The sequence below is a fragment of the Urocitellus parryii genome, chromosome 11 (assembly GCF_045843805.1).
Source record: "Urocitellus parryii isolate mUroPar1 chromosome 11, mUroPar1.hap1, whole genome shotgun sequence".
Taxonomy (NCBI): domain Eukaryota; kingdom Metazoa; phylum Chordata; class Mammalia; order Rodentia; family Sciuridae; genus Urocitellus; species Urocitellus parryii.
Genome location: NC_135541.1, coordinates 29,209,957 through 29,233,280, shown reverse-complemented (window position 1 = coordinate 29,233,280; position 23,324 = coordinate 29,209,957). Strand labels below are relative to the sequence as shown.

The window sequence follows — 23,324 nt, the reverse complement described above, 5'->3', positions numbered from 1 at the left end:
CCAGGAGAGCCTCAGTATATCCCTGATGATACATTCGTTGAGGCTGCTGGTGGCATAATGACAAGCCCAGGAGTCATGGCAGAATCAAGTTGGCTGTAAGGTTTTTATTTTTTAAAATATTTTATTAGTTATTGATGGACCTTTATTATTTATTTAATTGCTTATATGTGGTGCTGAGAATCGAACCCATTGCCTCACACATGCTAGGCAAGCACTCTACCACTGAGCCACAACCCCAGCCCAGCTGTAGGGTTTTTTTTTTTGAGCCTTTTTTTTCCCCTTTGAGGAAATCTCAGTGGAGCTTTTCTCATGAGTACACTAATCTAGTATTTATATACACAAGACTGAAGTGAATTCATCTTACGTTTTCATAGATTGCTGCTTGTTAGAACTCTGTTCTGGAGGTTGGAGTACTTCTGTAGCTCTGTATTTCATTTGGTAAACAGAAACTAGCTGTTTTCAAACCTAATTCCTTTGAATCTTTTTTTCATTCCTTGAAGGGATATAGGGTAGTGTGGAAAGGAGCTAGCTAGGAATTGTGAGAGAAGGCATAGGCTGTCATCACAAACTTTCTATCTTTGGGTAACAAGTAGCCCACATGGCTTAGATTTTTGGAAACTTGTTAGGGCCATCTGTTGTACTCTGGATGGTGAGGTAACACTTCAGACTGACTAGTTCAATGGTCCAGTATAATTTATGGAAAGTTGGTATCCTGTCACCTCGACCAAGAGAGTTTATTTGAAAAAGCAGTTTAAGACTCATCTTCCCCAACAAGCCTTCCTGGTTTTCTAAGACTGAATTGGGTATGATTTTTCTATACTTGGGCAGGAGATTTTGCAATTGTCATATCATCTTCCTGTACTAGACTGTGGGACAGAACTATATCTGGGCTTGGCACAGAGAGAATTCTCTATGTATTTGTTAAATGAATGAATCACAGATGGAGACAAGTTTTTTGTAAACGTTTGGAATAAGCTCTTTATTCATTTAATATAGAAGAAATATTTAAGTGAGCCTCAGGATGTGTTTCAGTGATTGTAAATCAGAGAAATTGATTATGGCATAGGCTGCTTAGTGTTCACTTTATTTGCATTTGTAAGTTCCCAGAAAACACCAAGTTTACTGATATGGCTGATCCTCTACCCCAGTGTGTTCTTCTAGAAGGAGGAGTATGTTATTTTTGTAATGAGGTAGGCTGGCATGGTGAAAAGAACACAGGCTTTCACAAAGACAAGTAGACCTTTATTCTGTCATTCACTAGTTGTGTCATTCACTAGATGAGATTTTAAATTCCTTCTGATCTTGTATTTAATTCATCTATAAAATATTAACATTTTAAATTTATTCAATAAATATATATTGAATACCTAATATATGCTTGACTCCATTCTAGATGCTATAAATATTCTGCTTGACCAGATAAAAGCAAGATGCCTTCACTCTTAGAGCTACCTCTGAAAGGATATAGAGAGACAGTGAACAAGGAAACAATTTCAGGTGGCAATAAGTGCTAAGAAGAAAAATAAAACAGGGTAAGAAGACAAAGAATGGTTGAGAACAGTGAGCTCTTTTAGATAGGAAATCACATTTCAGAAGAACTAAGGAGGCAGGGTAGTGAGCCATAAGATCTTTTTCTGTGGAGAGAACAGCAAAGGCAAAGATCCTCAGGTGGAAATGAGAATGATATGTGTGAGAAGCATCAAGAAGACCAATGTGACTAGAGCACAGTACTTAATAGTAGAATGGTAATATACAAAGCCTGGACTAGGTGAGAACCAGATCATAAAGGTTCTTATAGACCATGGAAGGATTTAAAGTTTAGCTTTTATTCTGTGTTGGGAGACCTTTGGTGGATGTGAGTGACATCATCTGATTTATGCTTTAAAAAGATCACTCTATCTGCTGTATAGAAAATAAAGCTACAGTAGAACAGGACTAAATCAGATTAATTAGATGATTTTAGTAATTTAGGTGAAAGATAATGCTAACTCTGGAACAATAGTGTTAGAAGTAGTTAGAATTTAAAACATATTTGAAGATAGACCTAACAGGACTTCTTATAAATTTGATATATAAAACAAAGAAAAAATAAATCAAACAATGGCTTCTAGATTTTTTATTTGAATACCTGGAGGGATGTGATTATTGTTTACTGCAATGTGGGAAGTTATTTTTTTTTTAACTAAATTTCTCTCTTTTTTTTTTTTTTGGACACAATATCTTTATTTATTTTTATGTAGTGCTCAGGATCAAACCCAGTGCCTCATACGTGTGAGGCAAGTGCCCTACCACTGAGCTACAACCCCAGCCCTAATATGTTGAACTTTTAAGGAAGGATAAGAATATATGAAATCTCAGAGAATGTCAGAGTGAATTGGCTAGGAAATATGTTGCTGGATAATGCTAAGGATCCCCTTGAAATTTGCGTTGTCAATTTAAAAAGAGACTTAGCCAATACTATTATGAATTTTTCTAACCGTGTTCGACTTCTGGGGTTCAATTTTTAAGTAGGGAGAGTTGGGATTTAACCAACAGTGAAGCTTTGCCTGGTGTGTATGTGGGATAAGATAGCAGAGAGGGCAGTGATATGTAAGAAGGAGTGATTATAGTGGTGGACCTCCACAAGCTATGTAGATGAAGCCCCAAGGGAAATAAGGATGTAAAAAATTAATGTAGTGAAGAGACTAAGGATCCCATTAGAATCAGAATTGCAGGAGCCCCCCTCATAATTTTATTTGTGAAGGTAGTCACATTATTTTCATTTAGCTAATTATTTTGATTCTGATCTCTGTGTCTCTAAATAACATGCTTAAATTCTTACTTCTTGAATTTTCTGTTTTTAGATACTACCTATTGATTCCCTACTAGGAATGATGAGAATTTTACTTCTCCTAACATAGTTATAATTTTGAAAGATTAGTATTCAGTTTTATTTGATACATGGAAACTGTTTGAGTCATGGGTCAACTAAAGTCCCCCTACACACACACTTTTTCCCATCAAGGTAATAATTGTCTTGTCTTTTTGTTTCCTTTATCTTCTATGAATTTATTAATTCAACCCCAACCTTTTCACTAGATGACTAATCACCACTTAAGATATTTAGACTTATCAGCTATTTTATCAATTTCATCTTCCTAAGGAAGTTTCCAGAGCCTCCAACTTACTTTAGTCTGTACTGGTTGCCTTTCATGCCAAGTGCAGAGCTGTTATCCTTTCATTTCCTTTCATCATCATCATTAAGTTTCAATTTTCATTTTTCCTGAACTTAATGCTGTTTTCCCTAGAATATATAGTCTCCTTTTTCCTGGTTTACTCCCTTATATTTATGGAAAATTTATTAGAGCTCCCTGAAAAATGTATATAGGAGCTAAATTTTTTGAGACGTTGTTTGCCCGAAAAATCTCTTTATTCTATCTTCATACTGGATTGCTAGTTTGAGTAGGGATAGAATTCTCAGAAAACAGGTCCCTAAGAATTAATTTTTTTTTTAGTAGTAGATGGACAAATGCCTTTATTTTATTTGTTTATTTTTATGTGGTGCTGAGGATCGAACCCAGTGCCTCACGCATACTTGGCAAGAGCTCTGCACTGAGCTACAGCCCCAGCCCTCCCTAAGAATTTTGAAGGCATTGTTCCATTGTTTTTGGCAACTAGTTTTGTTAGGAAGTCCTAAGTTTTTGTGATTATTAATGTTTTTTTCCCCCCATCATACTGGGATTTGAATCTAGGAGCACTCCACCTACCACTGAGCTACATTCCCAGCCCTTTTTATTTTTTATTTCGAGACAGGGTCTTGCTAAGTTGCTCAGGCTGACATTGAACTTGTGATTCTCTTACCTCAGCTTCTTGAGGTACTTGAGATTACATCATGCCCAAAGATTCTTCCTGTTTTTGTTGGCTTATGCCCATTTAAAAAATTCTTTTACTATTATATCAGCAATATTTTGGAAGTAAATAGTTATGTGTATTCATATTGTCTTTATTTGACACTATTAAACCTCTACTGGGAGAAGTGGAAATCCATATGCAGAAAAATGAAATTAAGCTCCTATCTCTCACCATACATAAAACACAACTTAAAGTGGATCAAGGACTTAGGAATTATGACTAAGAGACCCTGTGCCTCATAGAAGATAAAGTAGGCACAAATCTTCATCATGTCAGATTAGGCCCTGACTTCCTTAACAAGACTCCTATAGTGGAAGAAATAAAATCAAGAATCAATAAATGTGATGGATTAAAACTGAAAAGGTTCTTCTCAGCAAAAGAAATAATCAGTGAGGTGAAGAGAGAACCTACAGAAAAGGAGCAAATTTTGGGGGCTGGGGATGTGGCTCAAGCGGTAGCGCGCTCGCCTGGCATGCGTGCGGCCCGGGTTCGATCCTCAGCACCACATACCAACAAAGATGTTGTGTCCGCCGAGAACTAAAAAATAAATATTAAAAATTCTCTCTCTCTCTCTCTCTCTCTCTCTCTCTCTCTCTCTCTCTCTCTCCTCCCTCACTCTCTCTTAAAAAAAAAAAACAAAAAAACAGAAAAGGAGCAAATTTTTACCACACATACATCAGGTAGAGCACTAATCTCTAGGATATATAAGGAACTCAAAAAACTTAACACCAAAAAAACAAATAAACCATCAATAAATGGGCCAAGAAAATGAACAGACACTTCTCAGAAGATGATATACAATCAATGAGCAAATATATGAAAAAATGTTCAACATCTCTAGCAATTAGAGAAATACAAATCAAAACTACTCTAAGATTTCATTTCACTCCAGTCAGAATAGCAGCTATTAAGAATATAAATGAGGGGCTGGGGTTATGGCTCAGCGGTAGAGCGCTGGCCCCTCACGTGCAAGGCCCTGGGTTCGATCCTCAGCACCACATAAAAATAAATAAAGTTATAAAAAATAAGAGTATAAATGAGGGGCTGTGATTGTGGCTCAGAGGGAGAGGCTCTCCTCGCATGCATGAGGCACTAGGTTTGATCCTCAGCCCCACATAAAAATAAAATAAAGATTTTGTGTCCACCTATAACTAAAAAAATATTTTTTAAAAAAAAATATAAATGACAAAATGTGTTGGCAAGGATATGGGGCGGGGGAGGCACACTCATACATTGCTTGTGGGATTGCAAATTGGTGTAACAATCTGGAAAGCAGAATGGAGATTCTTTGGAAAACTTGCAGTGGAACCACCCTTTGATCCAGCTATCCCACTCCTTGGTGTATACCCAAAGGACTTAAAAACAGCATACTATAGTGATGCAGCCACATCAATGTTTATAGCAGCACAGTTCACAATAGCTAAACTGTGGAACCAATCTAGATGCCCTTCAGTAGATGAATGGATAAAGAAACTATGGAATATTATTCAGCATTAAAAGAGAATAAAATCATGGCGTTTGCAGGTAAATGGATGGAGTTGGAGAATATCATGCTAAGCGAAGTAAACCAATCCCCAAAACGCAAAGGTTGAATGTTTTCTCTGATATGTGGATGCTGATCCATAATGGGGGTGTGGGTGGAGCATGGGAGGAATGGAGGAACTTATTTAGATAGGGCAAAGGGGAGGGAGGAAAGAGGAGGGGACATGGGGTAGGAAAGATAGTGGAATGAGCTGGACATCATTACCCTAAATACATGTATGAAGTCATGAGAGTAGGTGTGACTCTACTTTGTATATAATCAGAGACGTGAAAAATTGTGCTCTATATGTGTACTATGAATTGAAATGCATTCTGCTGTCAGGTATAACAAATTAGAATAAATAAATAAATTTAAAAAGAAAACCTCTAATGAAGGGGAGGAAGCTCAGAAGCTGATTGCAACTAGAAGGAATAGGTATTATCACCTGTTATTATGCATTTCAAATGAGCTGAGGTAGTAGAAAAGAGAGAAGATCTGAAATGATAATGAGAAGCAAAGAGGATATCTGCTTTACCTTTAGACCATTTGGTTAGGGAAGAGTATGAAGGACAGAGTAAATGTCCTAAACAGTTATTTTAAAATCAAGAGCAGTATGTTAAAATCAAGAATTGTAGGCTCTCAGGTCCATAGAGTTAGAAAATATCTAAAAAAGACATCAGATGGAATTATACCCTGCACAAGAATCTATTCTCAAATATTTCCCATGGGGGGTTGGGGATGTAGCTAAGTGGTAGAACACTTGCCTAGCATATGCAAGGTCCCAAGTACTATTCCCAGCTCTAAAAGACAGAAGAAAAAGAAACTCAAATATTTCCCATGGAGATTATACTAGATTGTATTTGAAAACTTCCATTAGGCTGACAGGATTTCTTATGAGGTTCAAAGTATTAGAAAGTTTTTTCTAATGCTGAATTGATTAGTCTGCCTCTTAAATTCTGCTTTTTGATCATATACTATCCTTGAGCAATCAAAAAATTCATTATTTTTCTATCCCTGTGGCAGTCTTTCAGTTATTGGGTCTCCAGGTTCTTCTTTTCTGCTAAGTAGCCCTGGTTCCTATGATTCACAGACTCTTCAGCGTCTTTTTTTTTTTTTTCCTCTCTTTTTTTTTTTTTTTTTGAGAGAGAGAATTTTTTAAATATTTATTTATTTATTTTTAAGTTATTGGCGGACACAACATCTTTGTTGGTATGTGGTGCTGAGGATCGAACCCGGGCCGCATGCATGCCAGGTGAGCGCGCTACTGCTTGAGCCACATCCCCAGCCCCTCTTCAGCATCTTTGTAACCTCTTTTTTTTTTTTTTTTTCTTTTTTTGGTGCTAGGAATCAAACCCAGTGCTTTGTGCATGTGAGTCAAGCACTCTGCCAACTGAGCTCTATCCCCAGCCCTGCCTTGTAACCTCTTCTGTCTCTCTTATCGGTCTTTTTCAAAATGTGTGTTCCAAAGAGTGATTTGAAAAGTGCAAGTCACAGTGATATTGTTATATTCTATTATCTGGATGCCATCATTACAAGAGATTTATTAATTTCAATAAAAGTATTTCATTCACATAGTACTTCACAGTTACTCTGAAATACAACATGTCTTCTAGTTTTTCATCAGATGCAATTTGGTTTTAAACAAAAGATGCTTGACCAAATTTCATGATGAGTGCATTTAAAGAGAGCCTTGATTTATTTAGCACTAGTGTTATTAGCTGTGCTCTTTTTGTTTGTTTTGGGTATTGGAGATTGAACCCAGGGGCACTTTACTGCTGAGTTATTTCCTCAGCCCTTTTCATTTTTTATTTTGAGACAGGGTCTCACTAAATTGCTGAAAGTCTGGCTAAGTCACTTAGGCTGATCTTCAATTTACAATTCCCCTGCCTTAGCCTCCCTACTGGCTGGGATTTGTAAGTGTAAGCCACCATGCCCTGCAAGCTGTGCTTTTTTATTTTTAGTTTTTTGGTTTGGTTTGGTTTGGTTTGGTTTGGTTTGGTTTGGTTTGGTTTGGTTTTGGAGGCAAGGTGATGGCAGAGGGGCAGATCACATAGTGTTTTTGAGCCGTTGTTTTTTGTGTATGTGTGTATGTAAAACTGATATAGGTTATATGAGAATTAACAATATGTGTACGAGCAAAATTGATATAGGTTATATGAGAATTAACAATATGTGTACAAGCTCTATAAATAGTAAATTGCTGTCTGGTTTAAAGTTCATTTTTGGAGGGAGTAGGGGTTAGGATTGAACCCATGGACACTTTACCACTGATCTACATTCCCAGCTCTTTTTTATTCTTTTATTTTGAGACAGGATCTCACTAAGGTTGCAGAGGCAGTCCTGGAACTTATGATCCTCCTGCCTCAGCCTCCTCAATTGCTGGGATTACAGGCCTGCACCACTGTACTGTCCTGCAAGTTTAGTTGTTTTTGCCCTCAACTTAAAAACAACAAAGCCTTAGGGAACCAGAGGAGCTGATAGAGGAGATACAGTGTAGCCATTGGTTCCAAACTAAAATCTCTATGAATTAGAACTCTAAAGTATGATAACTCAGGCTGTTGCTGGAAAAGTTTTCAAAGGCACAGTCTTTAATGAATGAACTTGAATAGTAGCTTTCTCTCTTTTTTAAAAATATTTATTTTTTAGTTGTAGTTGGACACAATACCTTTATTTTATTTATTTTTAAGTCATGCTGAGGATCAACCCAGGGCCTTGCACGTGCTAGGCAAGTACTCTGCCACTGAGCTACAGCCCCAGCCCAGTAACTTTCTTTTTAACCAAGATAGTTAACTGGTTATGGGGTTTTTTTGTTTGTTTGTTTTTTGTTTTTTTTTTTTACCAGACTTATCTGAGTATCTCAGAATCACTGTATATGCCATGCCTGGATTATTAATTTTTAAAAAATACAAGCTTAGGGCTGGGGTTGTAGCTCAGTGGTAGAGTGCTTGCCTAGTATGTGTGAGTCACTGGGTTCAATTCTCAGCACCACATATAAATAAAATTTAAAAGCCCATTGATAAAGTAAAAAAAAAAAAAGAAGAAGAAGAATACAAGCTTAAAATGGGCACTGTGGGGTACACGCCTACAATCCCAACTGTTTGGGAGACTAAGGCAGGAGGATCACAAGTTTGAGGCCAGCCTGGGCAACTCAGCAAGATCCTGTCTCTGAAATAAAATATAAAAAGGGCTGGGGGTGTAGCTCAGTGATAAAATACTATTGAGTTCAATCCCTACTATTGCAAAAAGAAAAAATTTCAAACTTGATTAAACTGCCAAGCATCAAATTTAAAATGATTGAATCTTTCATGATACATGGAATTGGATGAGAAATTCAGAACCTAAAGGTCACCTTCATTATTGCTTCTTTAACCCAGAGCATAGCTCTAGATAAAGAACTGAGAATACATTGATTCTTGTAATAATATAATTTTATACCATAAAGGACTTCAGAGATGACGTAGCCCTCGCCTCTTGTAGGCAAGGAAACTGAGGCCTGAAGAAGGCTTTACTTACACTAGGTCCCATGTGGAATTAATAAGAAAAGAAACAAATTTTAGAAGTTGCCTTTTTGGGATGATTAAACTCTGATTTTATTTTATTTTACTTTATTTAACTAATTAGCTGTCTTTTTCTCATTGTGATAAAGTCCCCATAATCACAGCCCCCAACCATCCTCCTCTGATCTTCCAGCCTTCATGGTATCTGAGTAAAGTGGACAATATTTCCATGTCATCCTCCAGGATAAAATTCAAATTTAAGCAGAAAATATGTAATGTAATTATAAGAGCATGTTCTATGGTCTTGTAATGTTTTCTTATTCTTTTTTCTCCCTACACTTAGAGGGTAACAGTATTTTTATCCTACGAGACATTTGTCACTTACCAAAGAAAAAATATCAAAATTTTAAATATAAATTCTGTTTAGCCATGCTTAGTGGTGTGCTCATAATCCCAGCTACTCATGAGTATATGAATTCAAGACCAGCAGAACAACACTGAGACCCTGTTTTCAAAAACAAATAAAATAAAATTTAATATATTTTAGTAAAGGTCTGATTTCAGAGAACAAAAACAAAAAAGGCTTTTGTTTTTTCTCTATTCCAAGACATTTGAAATCATGCAATTTGGATACAAATTATATTGTATATATCTAAATCCTGAAGTGAAATGACTAGTGTTTTTAGTGTTAGAGAACCTGTTTTTAACTAACATATTCTCAGTTACTTCTTTTTTAGCTTCACACTGGAAAGATGAGTAGAATTCTACTACAAAGGAATAGAATTTTTACTTAACCTGAAGTGGGAAACTTCCTTTGGAAGATGAAGGAACTATAAATATTGAGCTTCTATTTTAAAACTGTAAATCTAGCACGTTACTGTCCATACCCTCAAAGCCAACTTTAATCCTGATTGAGCTAAGAAACACAAGGAGAGCATTCGGCTTGAGCCTAAAGATTGTCAAATTTCTTACTTACAGACTGAGTTGGTCCTTCCTCCCTGCACCTATGGCCCCAACCTCAGTGCAAACAAAGGGGCACCTTCTTTGCTGTGCAGTTTGAGGACTACAGATTGGGAACTTTTCTAATCATTTTTAACCAAATCTAAATTAACTGTTGAAGTCTACTAAAGCACACAAACTGCTTTTGAGGATTGGATAGGAAAATGTAAATTGTGACCATTTGTAGTCACACCAAGTAGCTGAATTCGTTTGTTCCATATGGGCTGGAGCAGAGTGGAGGGTGGTCATTTGGACCATATCCATTGTTTGTGAAAGTGCTGGGTGGGTAAAAGCATGGTAGTGTGTCCCCCACCCCCCACTCCCCAGTGGAGTGTGTTTTTCTTTTTCCTTGCTGTAGGAAATTGTTTGCCAGATTGTGTTATTTATAACAATCTGTCATGGAACAGCTGCCAGGAAAAGAAAAGAGGCTATTCCCAGTAGCTCTCCTCACCGCCCCCGACTATTACCACACACACACACACACACACACATCCGGTTTTCTGATTTAGCATTTTTTCCCCTGTAGTTTTACTCAGTGGTTTTGGCTTGATGGAAAATGTTCTTGTAATGAGAGATTTCTGGGCTTTGCCATGACTTGGTAATTGGATTTTCTGAGCTTAATTTGTTTGCTTTAGTCAAAACTAACTGGCAACAGTTTGTTTTTTGAATTCCTGGGTGTCTTGATTTCTCCCTAAATAGCTAAAGTGCTGCCTTCCCTTGAAGACCTTGTATGTTTCTGCACTGTCAACAGTGCATATTTGTTATCATGCAGAGCTGTGCCTTTTGCCCTTAACAATGCCCTGACTTCTCTCACAGTTTTAGAATAAGGCATAATGAGGATTGTTGGAATATTGAGTAGGGAGATCTTCAGAGATTCTAGTTCGTTTCTGCAGAAGAGACTGGCTGTTGGTGTTAGAAAAGAACTGTTCCCTTGAAACACAAAGCAGCTGAGGGTTGGCACATTCAGAGAACATTGAGATTGATTGCATTTCAGATACACAATTACTTCATAGTCCAGACAGTCCATGTTTATTCATGGCTGTGGTCACACATGATCAAAAATACTTCTGGATCTTATCACTTTTTCAGTTTGTGTCTCTGGGCTCCAGTTAGTGGAAGGCCATTTGCATTTCTAGAATGGGCTTTGTATTATTAGAATAAAAATCTAAGCAATAGTCTTTTTTTCCTATTATTACTTCTATAAAAATGTACAGATAGAAGGTATTATGAAGGTATAAGGATGATTTTGTTTTTCTTTTAGAATTTTGTTTGTTGGAGCCAGGGTTTCCAGCTTTGGAAACAAGTACATTGATGAGACAGCAAAGACCTTCCTTTGGAAGTGGGGGGGTTGCATATAGGATGGGAATCTCAGTGACTCTTGTGTAGTGTATTCTCTGAGACAAAGGCAGGAGAGGAGCTAATGGAGCACCATCAATGTCTCAATCCCTGGGCCTCCTCTTTCAGACTAATGCCTTTCTTTTCACTCTGAGAACAGATGGCAACCAGACATTGAGGGGTGGGATCTGATCCTTGTGATCCTTGGAGATTTTGTATTCAGTTGAGCAAAAAGTCATTTAAAAGCAAAGAAAGAAATGAGCCTACACGTCTGTTCACAATTATGAGGACTTGTTCAGCATTCATGGGTCTGACGGATTTCAACACTTCTGCAGATATTGAATAACAACAGCATTTATTCTCTAAGACAGCATTGTCACCACTTAAGAGACATTGCATTAGAGCCATTTTCTTTACTTTGAGGTACACTTAATTCAATTAATTATGGAACAACTTGTAATAATTGGTCATTATAGGAAAATAGGAGATTTTTCCTTAGGAAACTGTCTTTTCATTTTGATGAAAAGGGGCATGTTCTGTACCATTGTAGTGATAATTTTATGTTTTCTGTTTCATAATGGCCAATATGCCCTGCTTTTCTCAGTGTTATTGTAAGTGGGATTCTGCACACTGTTTCTTTTTTACCTTGCATATGTGTTATCTGATTTGTTTATGCTTGGTGGTTCTGAATGATGAGTTGTAGTCTTAAGAAATTTTTTTTCTGAAAATATGATATTTATAGGGATTCTGTTTTGAGAAATAGGCAGTAAGGCAAGGCATTCTGATGGTTGAGTCTCACTTTCTAAATAAAAAGACTATGAGTTTAGGTCCAGGGGTGCAACTGAATTCCATTCCTAGCACAGTCTTGGGGGTTGAGAGGGATATGTGTTAAAGTCTTCCATTTTCCCACCCAAAGCAAGGAATCTTGGTTTTAAGTTAAAATTTTAGGAAAATTAAAATCACAAAAAATTTCCATGTAAATAATCTCTTTATTCCTTTGAGTGAAATAATTTAGTGTTTTTCAGACTTTTTAAAAGTCACATAACCAATTTTCAAAGCCAGTGTTTCTATAGAAGCCTAAAAGATAAAAAGAAGAGCTGCCTTGGTGGACTCAGGAAGGGCCGTGGGAACCAGAAATCAGACACTTTGAAAAACTGTAGGTTTACTATTGAGAAACATTGGTGTGGTTGATTTAAATTACAATTTAAGGAATTTGTCTTCTACTTGATTGTTTTGGAACTTCTGTTTTCTGCATTTATGATAAAAATATATAATGGCAGAATGTATAGTTATAAATTGGTTTAAAATAAATTAAATAGCTTTGGTTAGCCACTCATATTTGAAACTTCCTAGTCCCAGTTTCCTCCAAGCTCCATAATAAGACCTAGCTAAGCATAGAGTAATTGCTCAATAAATATTAGATAAATTAATCATTACAAGAATCTTGTTTTTTCTTGAGTACTTCTAATGATTGGAAACTCCTTACCTTATAGTATTATTACTTGATTAACTGATTGAAAGTTAACATAGGAACGAAAAACACTTCTGTTAATATTTACCTATCATTCTTTGAGGTGTTATAGTTGTTGTTGCTGTTGAGGGGTGTACTAGGGATTGAATCCAGGATTGCTTTTATCAATGAGCCACTCCCCCAGCCTGTTTTTTATTTATTTTTTAATTTTGAGACAGGGTCTTACTGAGTTGCTTAGGGCCTCACTAAATTGCTGAGGCTAACTTTGAACTTGGGACCCTCCTGCCACCATTATGAGAAAATCTTTTCTTCATTGATTTATTCATTCATTCATCAATTTTATTTTGTGTTTGTTTATTTGTTTTGGTGTTGGGGATTGAATCCCGTTCCTCACATGCCTGTAAGCACAGGCTCTATCACTGAGCTACATATACCCCCAGCCTCTTGTTGATCAATTATTAAATGCCTACTGTGTTCCAAGTGCTATTGTAGTAGGCCTCACATTCATATATAAAAATAGAAATTACCCATGCATGGTGGCACATATCTATAATCCCAGCTACTTGGAAGGCTAAGGCAGGAGGATCACAAAATTTTGAGGCCAGCTGGGCAACATAGCAAGACCTCATCTAAAAAAAAAAAAAAAAAAAAAAGACTATTAATATTAACAATACTATTTGTATGGTATTGTTATAAGATTAAATGGGTGCTTTGTATACCTGATATTGTATTGTACTTTTTTATAACTTAGAATTTGAGTTTCCAAAGAATGGGGCATTACATTATATTTGTCTTGGTATTTCCTAGTACTGTAGCAAAGTGATTGTTCTATAAAGATAATTTATCCCAAAGGCATGGAAACAGACATTGTGGTACTTTTCAGACTGTGTTTCTTAGAGTCCAGGATTCTAAAGGTGTCTCAGAACTGCCCAATAAGGTTTGCAAGGGGGCAGTAGAAATGTTCCTCCACACAGTTCTATCAGAACAACCCATTTATTTTACTTATTTTGCTATTTAAAAAGGTTCAAAAATATTGTCTGGTTTCTGTGCTTCTAAGCCATTAAAAGTTTGTCTGAGGATGATTTGTGTGATCCATTGTTCTTTGTGATGTACTTTTCCTTCTTCATTTGACAGACAGATGTGCTGGTCCTGAGCTGTGATCTGATAACAGATGTTGCCTTACATGAGGTTGTGGACCTGTTCAGAGCTTATGATGCATCACTTGCCATGTTAATGAGAAAAAGCCAAGATAGTTTAGAACCCGTTCCAGGTCAAAAAGGAAAAAAAAAAACAGGTAAGATTGGAGTTTGATTTGTTTGCTGGGTTTTATAATTATCATTCATGCTTTCATTTAAGAAACATTTATTGGGAAACTGCTGTATATCATAAATGATGTGCTAGAAGTAAATAATGTAAAGTTAAACAAGATGTAGTTGCTGACTTAATAACTTTCCTATGTTCATATATGAATACATCACCAGTGAAATGCCATATCATGTACAACCCCAAGAATGGTATCCTAATTAGAATAAGTTATACTCCATATATGTATGTATAGTATGTCAGAATACACTCTACTGGGCTGGGGTTGTAGCTCAGTGGTAGAGTACTTGCTTAGCATGTGTGAGGCACTGGGTTCAATCCTTAGCACCACATATAAATAAATAAAGGTACTGTGTCCATCTACAACTAAAAATATTTTTTAAAAATATACTGTCATGGACTGGGCATGTGGCTCAAGCGGTAACGCACTCGCCTGGCATGTGTGGGGCGCTGGGTTCCATTCTCAGCACCACATAAAATAAAGATGTTGTATCCACCGAAAACTGAAAAATAAATATTAAAAAATTCTCTCTCTTCTCTTAAAAAAAATACTGTTATGTATATCTAAAAAGAACAAATTTAAAAATAAATTAAAAAAAGAAAATGCTTGTAAATGTTAATTAGATTCTATAATGTCCTTTTGCATGTGCAGAGGAGCATTCACAACTATTTGCATTCTATTTAAGGGTTACATGGTTGAATGCATATGCAAATATCCCTCAGTATTTGTGGGGGATTGGTTCTAGGACACACGGATACAAGCATGTGCACTCACCAATACCAAAATCTGAATGCTCATTCCCTAACATAAAATGGTATAGTGTGTGCATATAATCTATATACATCTCCCATATACTTTAAACCATCTTTATATTACCTATAATATCTGAGACACTGTAAATGCTGTGAAAATAGTTGTTACGTGGTACTTTTTTAGAGGGTAATTACAAGGGAAAAAGTTTGTACATGTTCAGTAAAGACATAATTTTTTTCCCAAAAATATTTTGTCTGTGGTTTGTTGAATCCTATATATGGAACTTGTGATACAGAGGACTAACTGTACATAAGAAACAAAAAATCCAATTTAAAATCACATTAAGGGGCTGGGGATGTGGCTCAAGCGGTAGCGCACTCACCTGGCATGCATGCAGCCTGGGTTCAATCCTCAGCACCACATACAAAAACAAAGATGTTGTATCCGCCGAAAATTAAAAAATAAACATTAAAAAAAAATTCTCTCTCTCTCTCTCTCTTTAAGAAAAAAATAAAGAAATAAAATCACATTAAACAAAATGTTTAAACTTTGATTACAGATTTATTAGATACCTTTAAGGATTAAAATTGCTATTACAAATTTAATGTGTCTTTTAACTACTTTAATCGCCCCAAGTTAGCCAGTAAACATGGTACTTATTAGTCACACTTATCTTCTAGTATTCCAGTAGTACTTTTTTTGTTTGTTTGTTTGTGGTGCTAGGGATTAAATCCAGGGCCCCATTCATGCTAGGCAAGCATTCTATTACTGAGCTATATCCGTATCTCTTATTTTTGTTTTTAATCTTCATAGAGCTATAGTAATCTCTCTCTCTTTTTTTTTTTTTTTTTTTTTTTTTGGTACTGGGGATAGAACTCAGGGACACTAAATCACTGAGCCACATCTCAGTCCTGTTTTATATTTTATTTAGAGACAGGGTCTCACTGAGTTGCTTAGTGCCTCACCATTGCTGAGACTGGCTTTGAACTTGTGATCCTCCTGCCTCAGCCTTCCGAGCCGCTGGGATTACAGGAGCGTGCCACCATGCCCGACCACACTTTTTTTGAGTTTTAGTTTTCCCTGTAATGATGTGTTTTTTCCTTGGAGTTTTCCCTAAAATGATATATTCTTTAGATTTTGCTTAGCCAGTATTATATAACCTATTATCCTGCTGTTATATATTGGCATAGTCTAATTATTAGAATCTGTGTATGATTTATTAATATTTTAGTATTATTAGTAGAGCCACTTATAACGTTCATTCTGAGAAGTTGCATAATCTAGTTTTTATCTTTAGTTCTCCTTTTTAGGGGATTTGGATAACTTATAATTTTGTTTGTTTTGTTTTTGTTGTACTGGGGATTGATTCCAGGGCCTTAAGCATACTAGGCAAGTGCTCTATCACTGAGCTATGTCTCTAGCCCTACAAATTTTAGACTGTAACAATTAAATTTGTTGCTAATTGATTTTTGTGTTTAGTTGATCACTGGCACAGATTAATTATTGGATACTTTTGACAGTAATTTTTTTTAAATATTTTTTTAGTTGTTGATGGTCCTTTATTTTATTTGCTTATTTATTTGTGGTGCTGGGAATCGAACACAGTGCCTCACATGTACAAGGCAAGCACTCTACCATTGAGCTACAACTCCAGCCCCAACAGTGATTTTTTGTTCTTGTAATACTGACGATCAAAACTAGAGCCTCAAGCATACAGGGAAAGTGCGCCACCTCTCAGCTACATTCCCAGCTCCAATTGTTGTTTAATTTTTCTACCTTTTTATTATGTAATAATGCTCGTGCTGATCAGTCCTTTTATTCTTGATATGGTTTCTACTTTTGCAAGATCTGGTTTGCTTATTCACAATTCCCTGTATTCATCCTTTTCTACTTACAGAGATAGAAACAACTATCCAATCAGACTTTATAAACAGATATTATATTTTAATGGCTTTTGCTTATCAGTACTCCTTTATACACTCAATTTTAAAAATGAAGTGACTTATTAGAGTTACTCTTCTTGGCATTAGAACTTTTCAGTACATTTCACATTAGGTTTTATCTCCTATGTATCATTTTAATTGTATTTGACATTAATTATTATCCTATGTATCATTTTAATTGTATTTGACATTAATTATTATCTATCTATCCATCCTTTATAGTTTAGCTACTGGAAGTTCCTTTAAGCTGGCTCCCTTAACTTTTTGAAAAAGTGTGATATATTCTGGTAACTTGATATAGCTGGAATGTGAATATGGGATAGTAGGGAAACAGATGGGACTGGAGAGGATCCAGGGATCAGACCAAAGAGTTTGAATTTCATTCTTAATACTTTTTGAAGTATTGTATTTTATGTTATCTTATTAAAGTGACCCTCAGTTTAGTCTCAGTACTGCCCAAACAAAACAAAACAAAACTTTACCCAGGTAAGATTTTTCATTTTTAGGAATTGAGTCTATAGCTCAGTGCAGAGGGCTTGCTTAGCAAATATGTGGCCACCAACAACTAAAATAATTGAAAATAAATAAAGGCTTTCTGTGCAATTATAACAAAAAAAAATTTAAATAGATCTTTCGTATTTTTTTAGTTGTCAATGGACCTTTATTTTATTTATTTATTTATATGTGGTACGGAGAATTGAAACTAGTGCCTCACACATACTAACCAAGCGCTCTGCCATTAAGCCACAACCCAGTCCAAGGTTTTTCATTTTTAATACGAAATTTTGAACTCCTTGTTATTTACATTTTGTTACCTTTCAGTGCTAAAGTTCACCTAAATAACTGAATTTTAAATTCCTTCTGTTAAATGCTTTGCATTTCAATGATAAGCATTTTTTAAATTTTTAAAAATTTGTTCTAATTAGTTATACATAACAGTAGAATGCATTTGGACACATCATACATAAATGGAGTACTACTTCTCATTCTTCTGGTTGTACATGGTGTAGAGTTACACAGGTCATGTAATTATATATGCACGTAGGGTAATAATGTCCAATTCATTCTACTATTATTCCAACCCCCATACCCCTTCCCCTCCCTTCACTCTCTTTTGTCTAATTCAAAGTACCTCTAATCTTCCCCACCCCTAATTATGAATTAGCATCCATGTATCAAAGAAATCATTTGGCCTTTGGTTCTTTGAGATTGGCTTATTTTGTTATGATAAGCATTTCTTAAAAGAATTCCAAGGGCTAGGAATGTAGCTCAGTGGTAGAGTGCTTTCCTAGCATGTCCCTGATGTTCAATCCCCAGCAACCACCAAAAGGAGGAAAAAATCCTGAATTTCTCAGACTACATATTTGATCAGCCTCTTGATTGCTGTTGTGTGCCAGGATAGCCAACAGTCTTCTGTTTCTAGATCCTACTTCATAGTCTAGATCCCCTAAGTCCAAGTTTTCCAAATGCTGCTCTTACAGACTTTCAGGAGAATGACTAAAAACTATATGGTTCAGCAGTCACCTTTCTCCCCTTGCCACTTTTTTTCTGACCATTTGTGGATGTGAATACTGAGGAGGACAGGATTAATATAAACATATTACTATATATATATGTGTGTGTGTGTGTGTGTGTGTGTATGTGTGTGTATACTCATTTGTAGAGCTTGCTGTGCTGCTGGTGGAATATGCAAACCTGTACCCTCTACACATCTTGCCATTAATTTGAAGTTAACCCATTTTTCCCAAGTCAATTCTAGGCCTCTCATGTTCATCACTGACCAGAAACGAACTAGCATTAGAAGCATCAGCATATTTATTGATATGAACAACTTTCATTGGCCCTCCTGCTAGATCTAATCCATAAGTTGTTTCAAAGCCTTCTTGGCATATTTTAGGTCAGAAAATTATTTAGATTGATGTATTTCACTGTCCATCACGAGCTACATACTTTAATTCTGTCTAAAAGGCTTAAGATCGCCCAAAGCACATTATCAGTTATGTTTAAAGATAATGAGCCTTTAAAGGTAATAAAGTTCTTTAGGTCCAATATTTCCCTTTTGTAAGTTGTTGGCCATTGCTGTGTTGTTGTTGTTGTTTTTTTCTGCCTGTGATGCCTGTGTTATGATTGGCACTCCTAAAACTCAGGTTAGTTAATCCTATTACTAGAGGCATTGAGCTAACATCAGCAAACTCTACATATGCAATTCCTTTGGAGCATCTTGAATTTCTATCAGAAATCATCCTCACATCTCAAACATTTCCTGCTCTAGAGAAACTCTTCCACCTTCCTCCTTTGAATTCTCTGCAAGCTGCCTGCAAAAAACTGTCCTTGCTTCTTTTTCTCGGCTGCAGCAAAATAGCAGGGGGCTGGGGGGGGCGAGCAACTTGTGTAGATTGATACAGCAGGAGTGGGAGCCCTTTATTGTAGGACAGGAGCAGTATTTATACATTCCACACAGCTTATCTTAATTAGCATAAACTAGACCATGAGTCAACCAATAAGAAATCTCCACACTTAATGGCTCGCTGGCCTTACTTCACAAACCACTCCCTCTGGCATTTTGCCAGGCGCCATCCAGACTTGTTTACAGACTCTAACAGAGGCAACCCAGTCTTTCCTCAGCTGGCACTGTTAAATTTTTATACAGAATAGGGACTTTGTAATGGCTTCATCATCTATGAGTTTAACTTTTTTTTTTTTTAAACTGGAAGTTGAACCCAGAGTGCTCTACCATGAACTATACTTCCAACCCTTCTTATATTTTATTTTGAGACAGGGTCTCATTAAGTTGCCAGTGCTGGCTCCTAACCTTCTGCCTCAGCCTCCTTAGTTACTGGAATTAGAGGCTACACCATTTGCCTGGCTAATTTCAATTTCTTAAAGGGTTCCTTTCTTTTTTGCTACTTTACTTCCTTTCCAGGCTTTTGCTTTTTCTTTCTCCAGCTCTACTTTGCTTCCATTCCTTACTTTGCTTCTTTTTCTTTCAAGACTACAACTTGTTTTTTCCCTCTTTTTGCATCTTCTTCTTCATGGCCATTAGCACTGCCAAACTTGTTCTTATCCTTCTTTCTTTTTGAGACAGGATCTTACTGTATTGCCCAGGCTACATTGAATTTGTGATCCTTTTGCCTCAACCTTCTGAGTAGCTGAGGTGACAGGTATGTGCAGCCACATCTAGCTTCTTATCCTTCTTGTAAGGAGCCTCGAAAACATTGCTTTCTATATCATTTTCTCTAAATGTCTGTGTAGGCTTTGAAGTGCCTGTAGTACTCATATTAGGAAGAAAATGCTGCTGCTGCTGCCGCCGCTCACAAGTACTTCTCACAGTCTACCTACCACACCTAGACTCAGTAATATGACTAGCGCTCAGCTATGAGAGATGGGTTTTTCTTTCCATGTAGTCTCTTATCATACAAGAGGCTAACCCTGGCTTGTTCAACATGGTAGCAACAGCAGGTTCTAAGAGAATGGAAGTAGAAGTTACAAGGTCTCTGGAGACCTAAACTCAGAACACATACTATATCAGTTTGTTAGTTAATTCCTAGGTCAGCCCAGATGTAAAGGATACAGAACTAATCTTATCTCTGAAGAGAAGAAGCTATAACAAGTTAGTGACCTTTTAAAATCTACAATTTATACTATTAGTTTTGATTTGTTCATTTTTGGTTTAATATCAAAGAAGTAAAAAAGAAAAAAAGGTGTGAATAGCTGAATATGTCAGATTTTTTAATTCTTAATAAATGGAAGTTCATAGTTTCATCATCTTTCTTAACCTTATTTGTGTAGTCATCTTCTTAGGATGGACATTTTCAAGTTATTTGCTGTGCTCCCAAAGTGGAATTCACTTTGGTAAAGCAAAATAGAAAGAAGACTCTCAAGTTTCTATCATTTGATTCATATTCTGAGGTCCCAGTTACTATGGTAACCACAAAGCAGCAATATAAGGAGCAGGGTATGGGAGGGAGAGAATTGTGGCCGAAGTGCAATGTAGTTGAAAAAATGGCTGGCTAGAAATTATTGCTCCCAGGACATTGAGTAATTCAAAGAGTTTTGTGAGGCTAAGGACTTGTATAAAATAAGTACTCCAGTTTATATCCAAAAATAATCTCTCTGTTTCCAAGTGACTGGCTCTATTTATTTATTTATTTATTTATTTATTTATTATTTCTTGATGGACCTTTATTTTATTTATTTATATGTGGTGCTGAGAATCAAACCCAGGCCTCACACATGCATTCCACCACTGAGCTACAACCCCAACCTGTGACTGGCTGTTAATCAGACCTTTACAGCCTTTGTCATATTCTTAAGTTTCCATGTAATGGATAAATTGACATATGTCAAAGCTGCTGTGTGGCATTTGGAACTCTCTGCAAAGTGAGCTTGAAATTGGCAGTATGTGTTCTTATTCCTTTGTATAATAAAATGAACAGGAACATCTGATTGATAGTTTTGTTTTTGTTTTTGTTTGGTACTAGGAATTTAACCCAGGGACACTTGAGCTATATCCTCAGCCTTTTTATTTTTTATTTTGAGTTAGGGTCTCACTAAGTTGCTTAGGATCTGCAAAGTTACTGAGGCTGACCTCAAACTTGTGATTCTCCTGCCTCAGCCTCCTTAGTTACTAGGATTACCACACCCAGCTGATTGATGGTCTTAATGCTTTTACTCACCTGAGCCAAACATGATGCAATTGAAAAATATATTTGGTTCTAGATATATAGGTAGCTACAATCAACAGTGAAGCCTGTTCAATTATATAGTAGCCATTTTCTATCAATAAAAGGCTCAATGGTAGAGCACTTGCCTGGCTTGCATGAGGCTCTGGGTTCAATCCTCAGCACCACATATAAATAAATAAGTAAATAATGAAAAAAGATCCATTTACAACTAAAAAAAATTAAGAAAAAAAAGACAGATAAGGGACAGAGGGGAAAGGAAGGGGGCATGGAGGTAGAAAATATAGTGGAATGAAATAGACATTGTTACCCTGGGTACGTGTATGAGGACACAAATGGTGTGACTCTACTTCGTGTACAACCAGAGACATGAAAAACTGTGTTCCATTTGTGTACTATGAATCGAAATGCATTCTGTGTCATGTATAACTAATTAGAACAAGTAAATAAATGAATTTTTTAAAAAGCAAATTCATCTTTATAGATAACATCTTTCCTAGAACTTAATTTTCAATTTCTACTTTAAAAAAAAATGTTAAAGCATTGCTTTGTTTATTTTGAGGATCAAATGAGAGCATGTATTTTGTTTAACTTTTTTTTCCCCTTTTCTTGAACCAGTAATTGAATCCAGGGGGCTCAACCCCTGAATCATATCCCCAGCCTTTTTTATATTTTATTTAGAGACAGGTCTCGCTGAGTTGCTTTGGGCCTCACTAAGTTACTGAGGCTGACTTTGAACTCATGATCCTTCTGCCTCAGCCTCTTAAACCGTTGGGATTACAGGTGTGTGCCACCATGCCTGGTAATTTTTTTAACTTAAATATTTTATTTGGGGCTGGGGATATAGCTTAGTTGATAGAATGCTTGCCTCACATGCACAAGGTTCTGGGGTCAGTCCCCAGCAGCCCCCCCCCAACACACACACACACACAATTTTTGTATTTACTATCTAGCAAGGTGTGGCCTGTAATCCCAGCTCTTTAGGAGTGTGAGGCTGAAAGTTCACAAATTCAAGGCCATCCTGGGCAATTTAGCAAAATCCTGTCTCAAAATTTTTTTAAAAGGTGGGGGGCTGGGGATGTGACTCAGTGGTAGATCACCTCTGGTTTAAGGCTTAGTACTGTTCAATCCCCTGTCTGTTCAGTTTCACAATTTTCATTATGACCTAAGGTTATTATTTGAAAGAGAAAATTCCTTGCTGTATGTTCTGTGCCATGAAGTAGGTTTGTGAGTCATCTACTTACTTGACTGCACCCTACCCTTTTTAAATGCTAGAGCTCAAACCCAGGGCCCCTGCATGCTAGCACTCTACTATTGATCTACACCCCCAACCCTCCCCTTAACTTTTTATTTTTGAAATAATTTCATATTTACAAATACAGAATGGTTATAGGAATAGTACAAATAATATTCTTTACTCAGATTCCCCAAACTACTAACATTTGTTCATCATTCTCTCTCTTTATAATATATATTCAGTATACATGATAAATATAGGCAATATATTATATCTAAAATTATTTTTCAGAATGATTTGAGAATAAATTGAGACTGATTCTCCTTTGCCTTAAATACATTCTCTTGTATTCCTGCCAATACTCCCACCAAAGGACAGTCTCTTAAAACAGGAAATTTCATTGGTACAATACTTTAATCCACATACCTATTCAAACTTTACCAGTTAACCTGATAGTAGCCTTTAGAGCAATACATATAAAAAGTGTTTTGAGTGCTTGTGTTTTAAACATTGTGGTATGTGCTACATGATAGTCATCACAGCTCCTCTCTCACCTCAATCTCTCATTTGGTTCCATGAGCAATGTGAACAGTTAGGTACCCTGTCCCCTGACTTAGTAATAAAGATGGGGTAAATGGCTTTACTTGATTTTCCTCTTTTGTATGATTTA

The 23,324-nt window shown here is 36.3% G+C and overlaps 1 protein-coding gene and 1 pseudogene across 3 annotated transcripts in view; one reads left to right on the top strand and one right to left on the bottom strand.

Moving 5' to 3' along the window:
* Nucleotides 1-23,324, top strand: part of Eif2b3 (eukaryotic translation initiation factor 2B subunit gamma) — a 109,792-nt gene that overhangs the window by 22,081 nt on the left and 64,387 nt on the right. For all 3 annotated transcript variants that reach the window (XM_077791276.1, XM_077791275.1, XM_077791277.1), the window contains exon 4: nt 13,850-14,009. In XM_077791276.1, coding sequence (XP_077647402.1) covers nt 13,850-14,009 — 160 coding nt within the window. The remainder of the gene's footprint in view (nt 1-13,849; nt 14,010-23,324) is intronic.
* Nucleotides 16,978-23,231, bottom strand: LOC113189164 (RNA-binding protein 39 pseudogene; annotated as a pseudogene).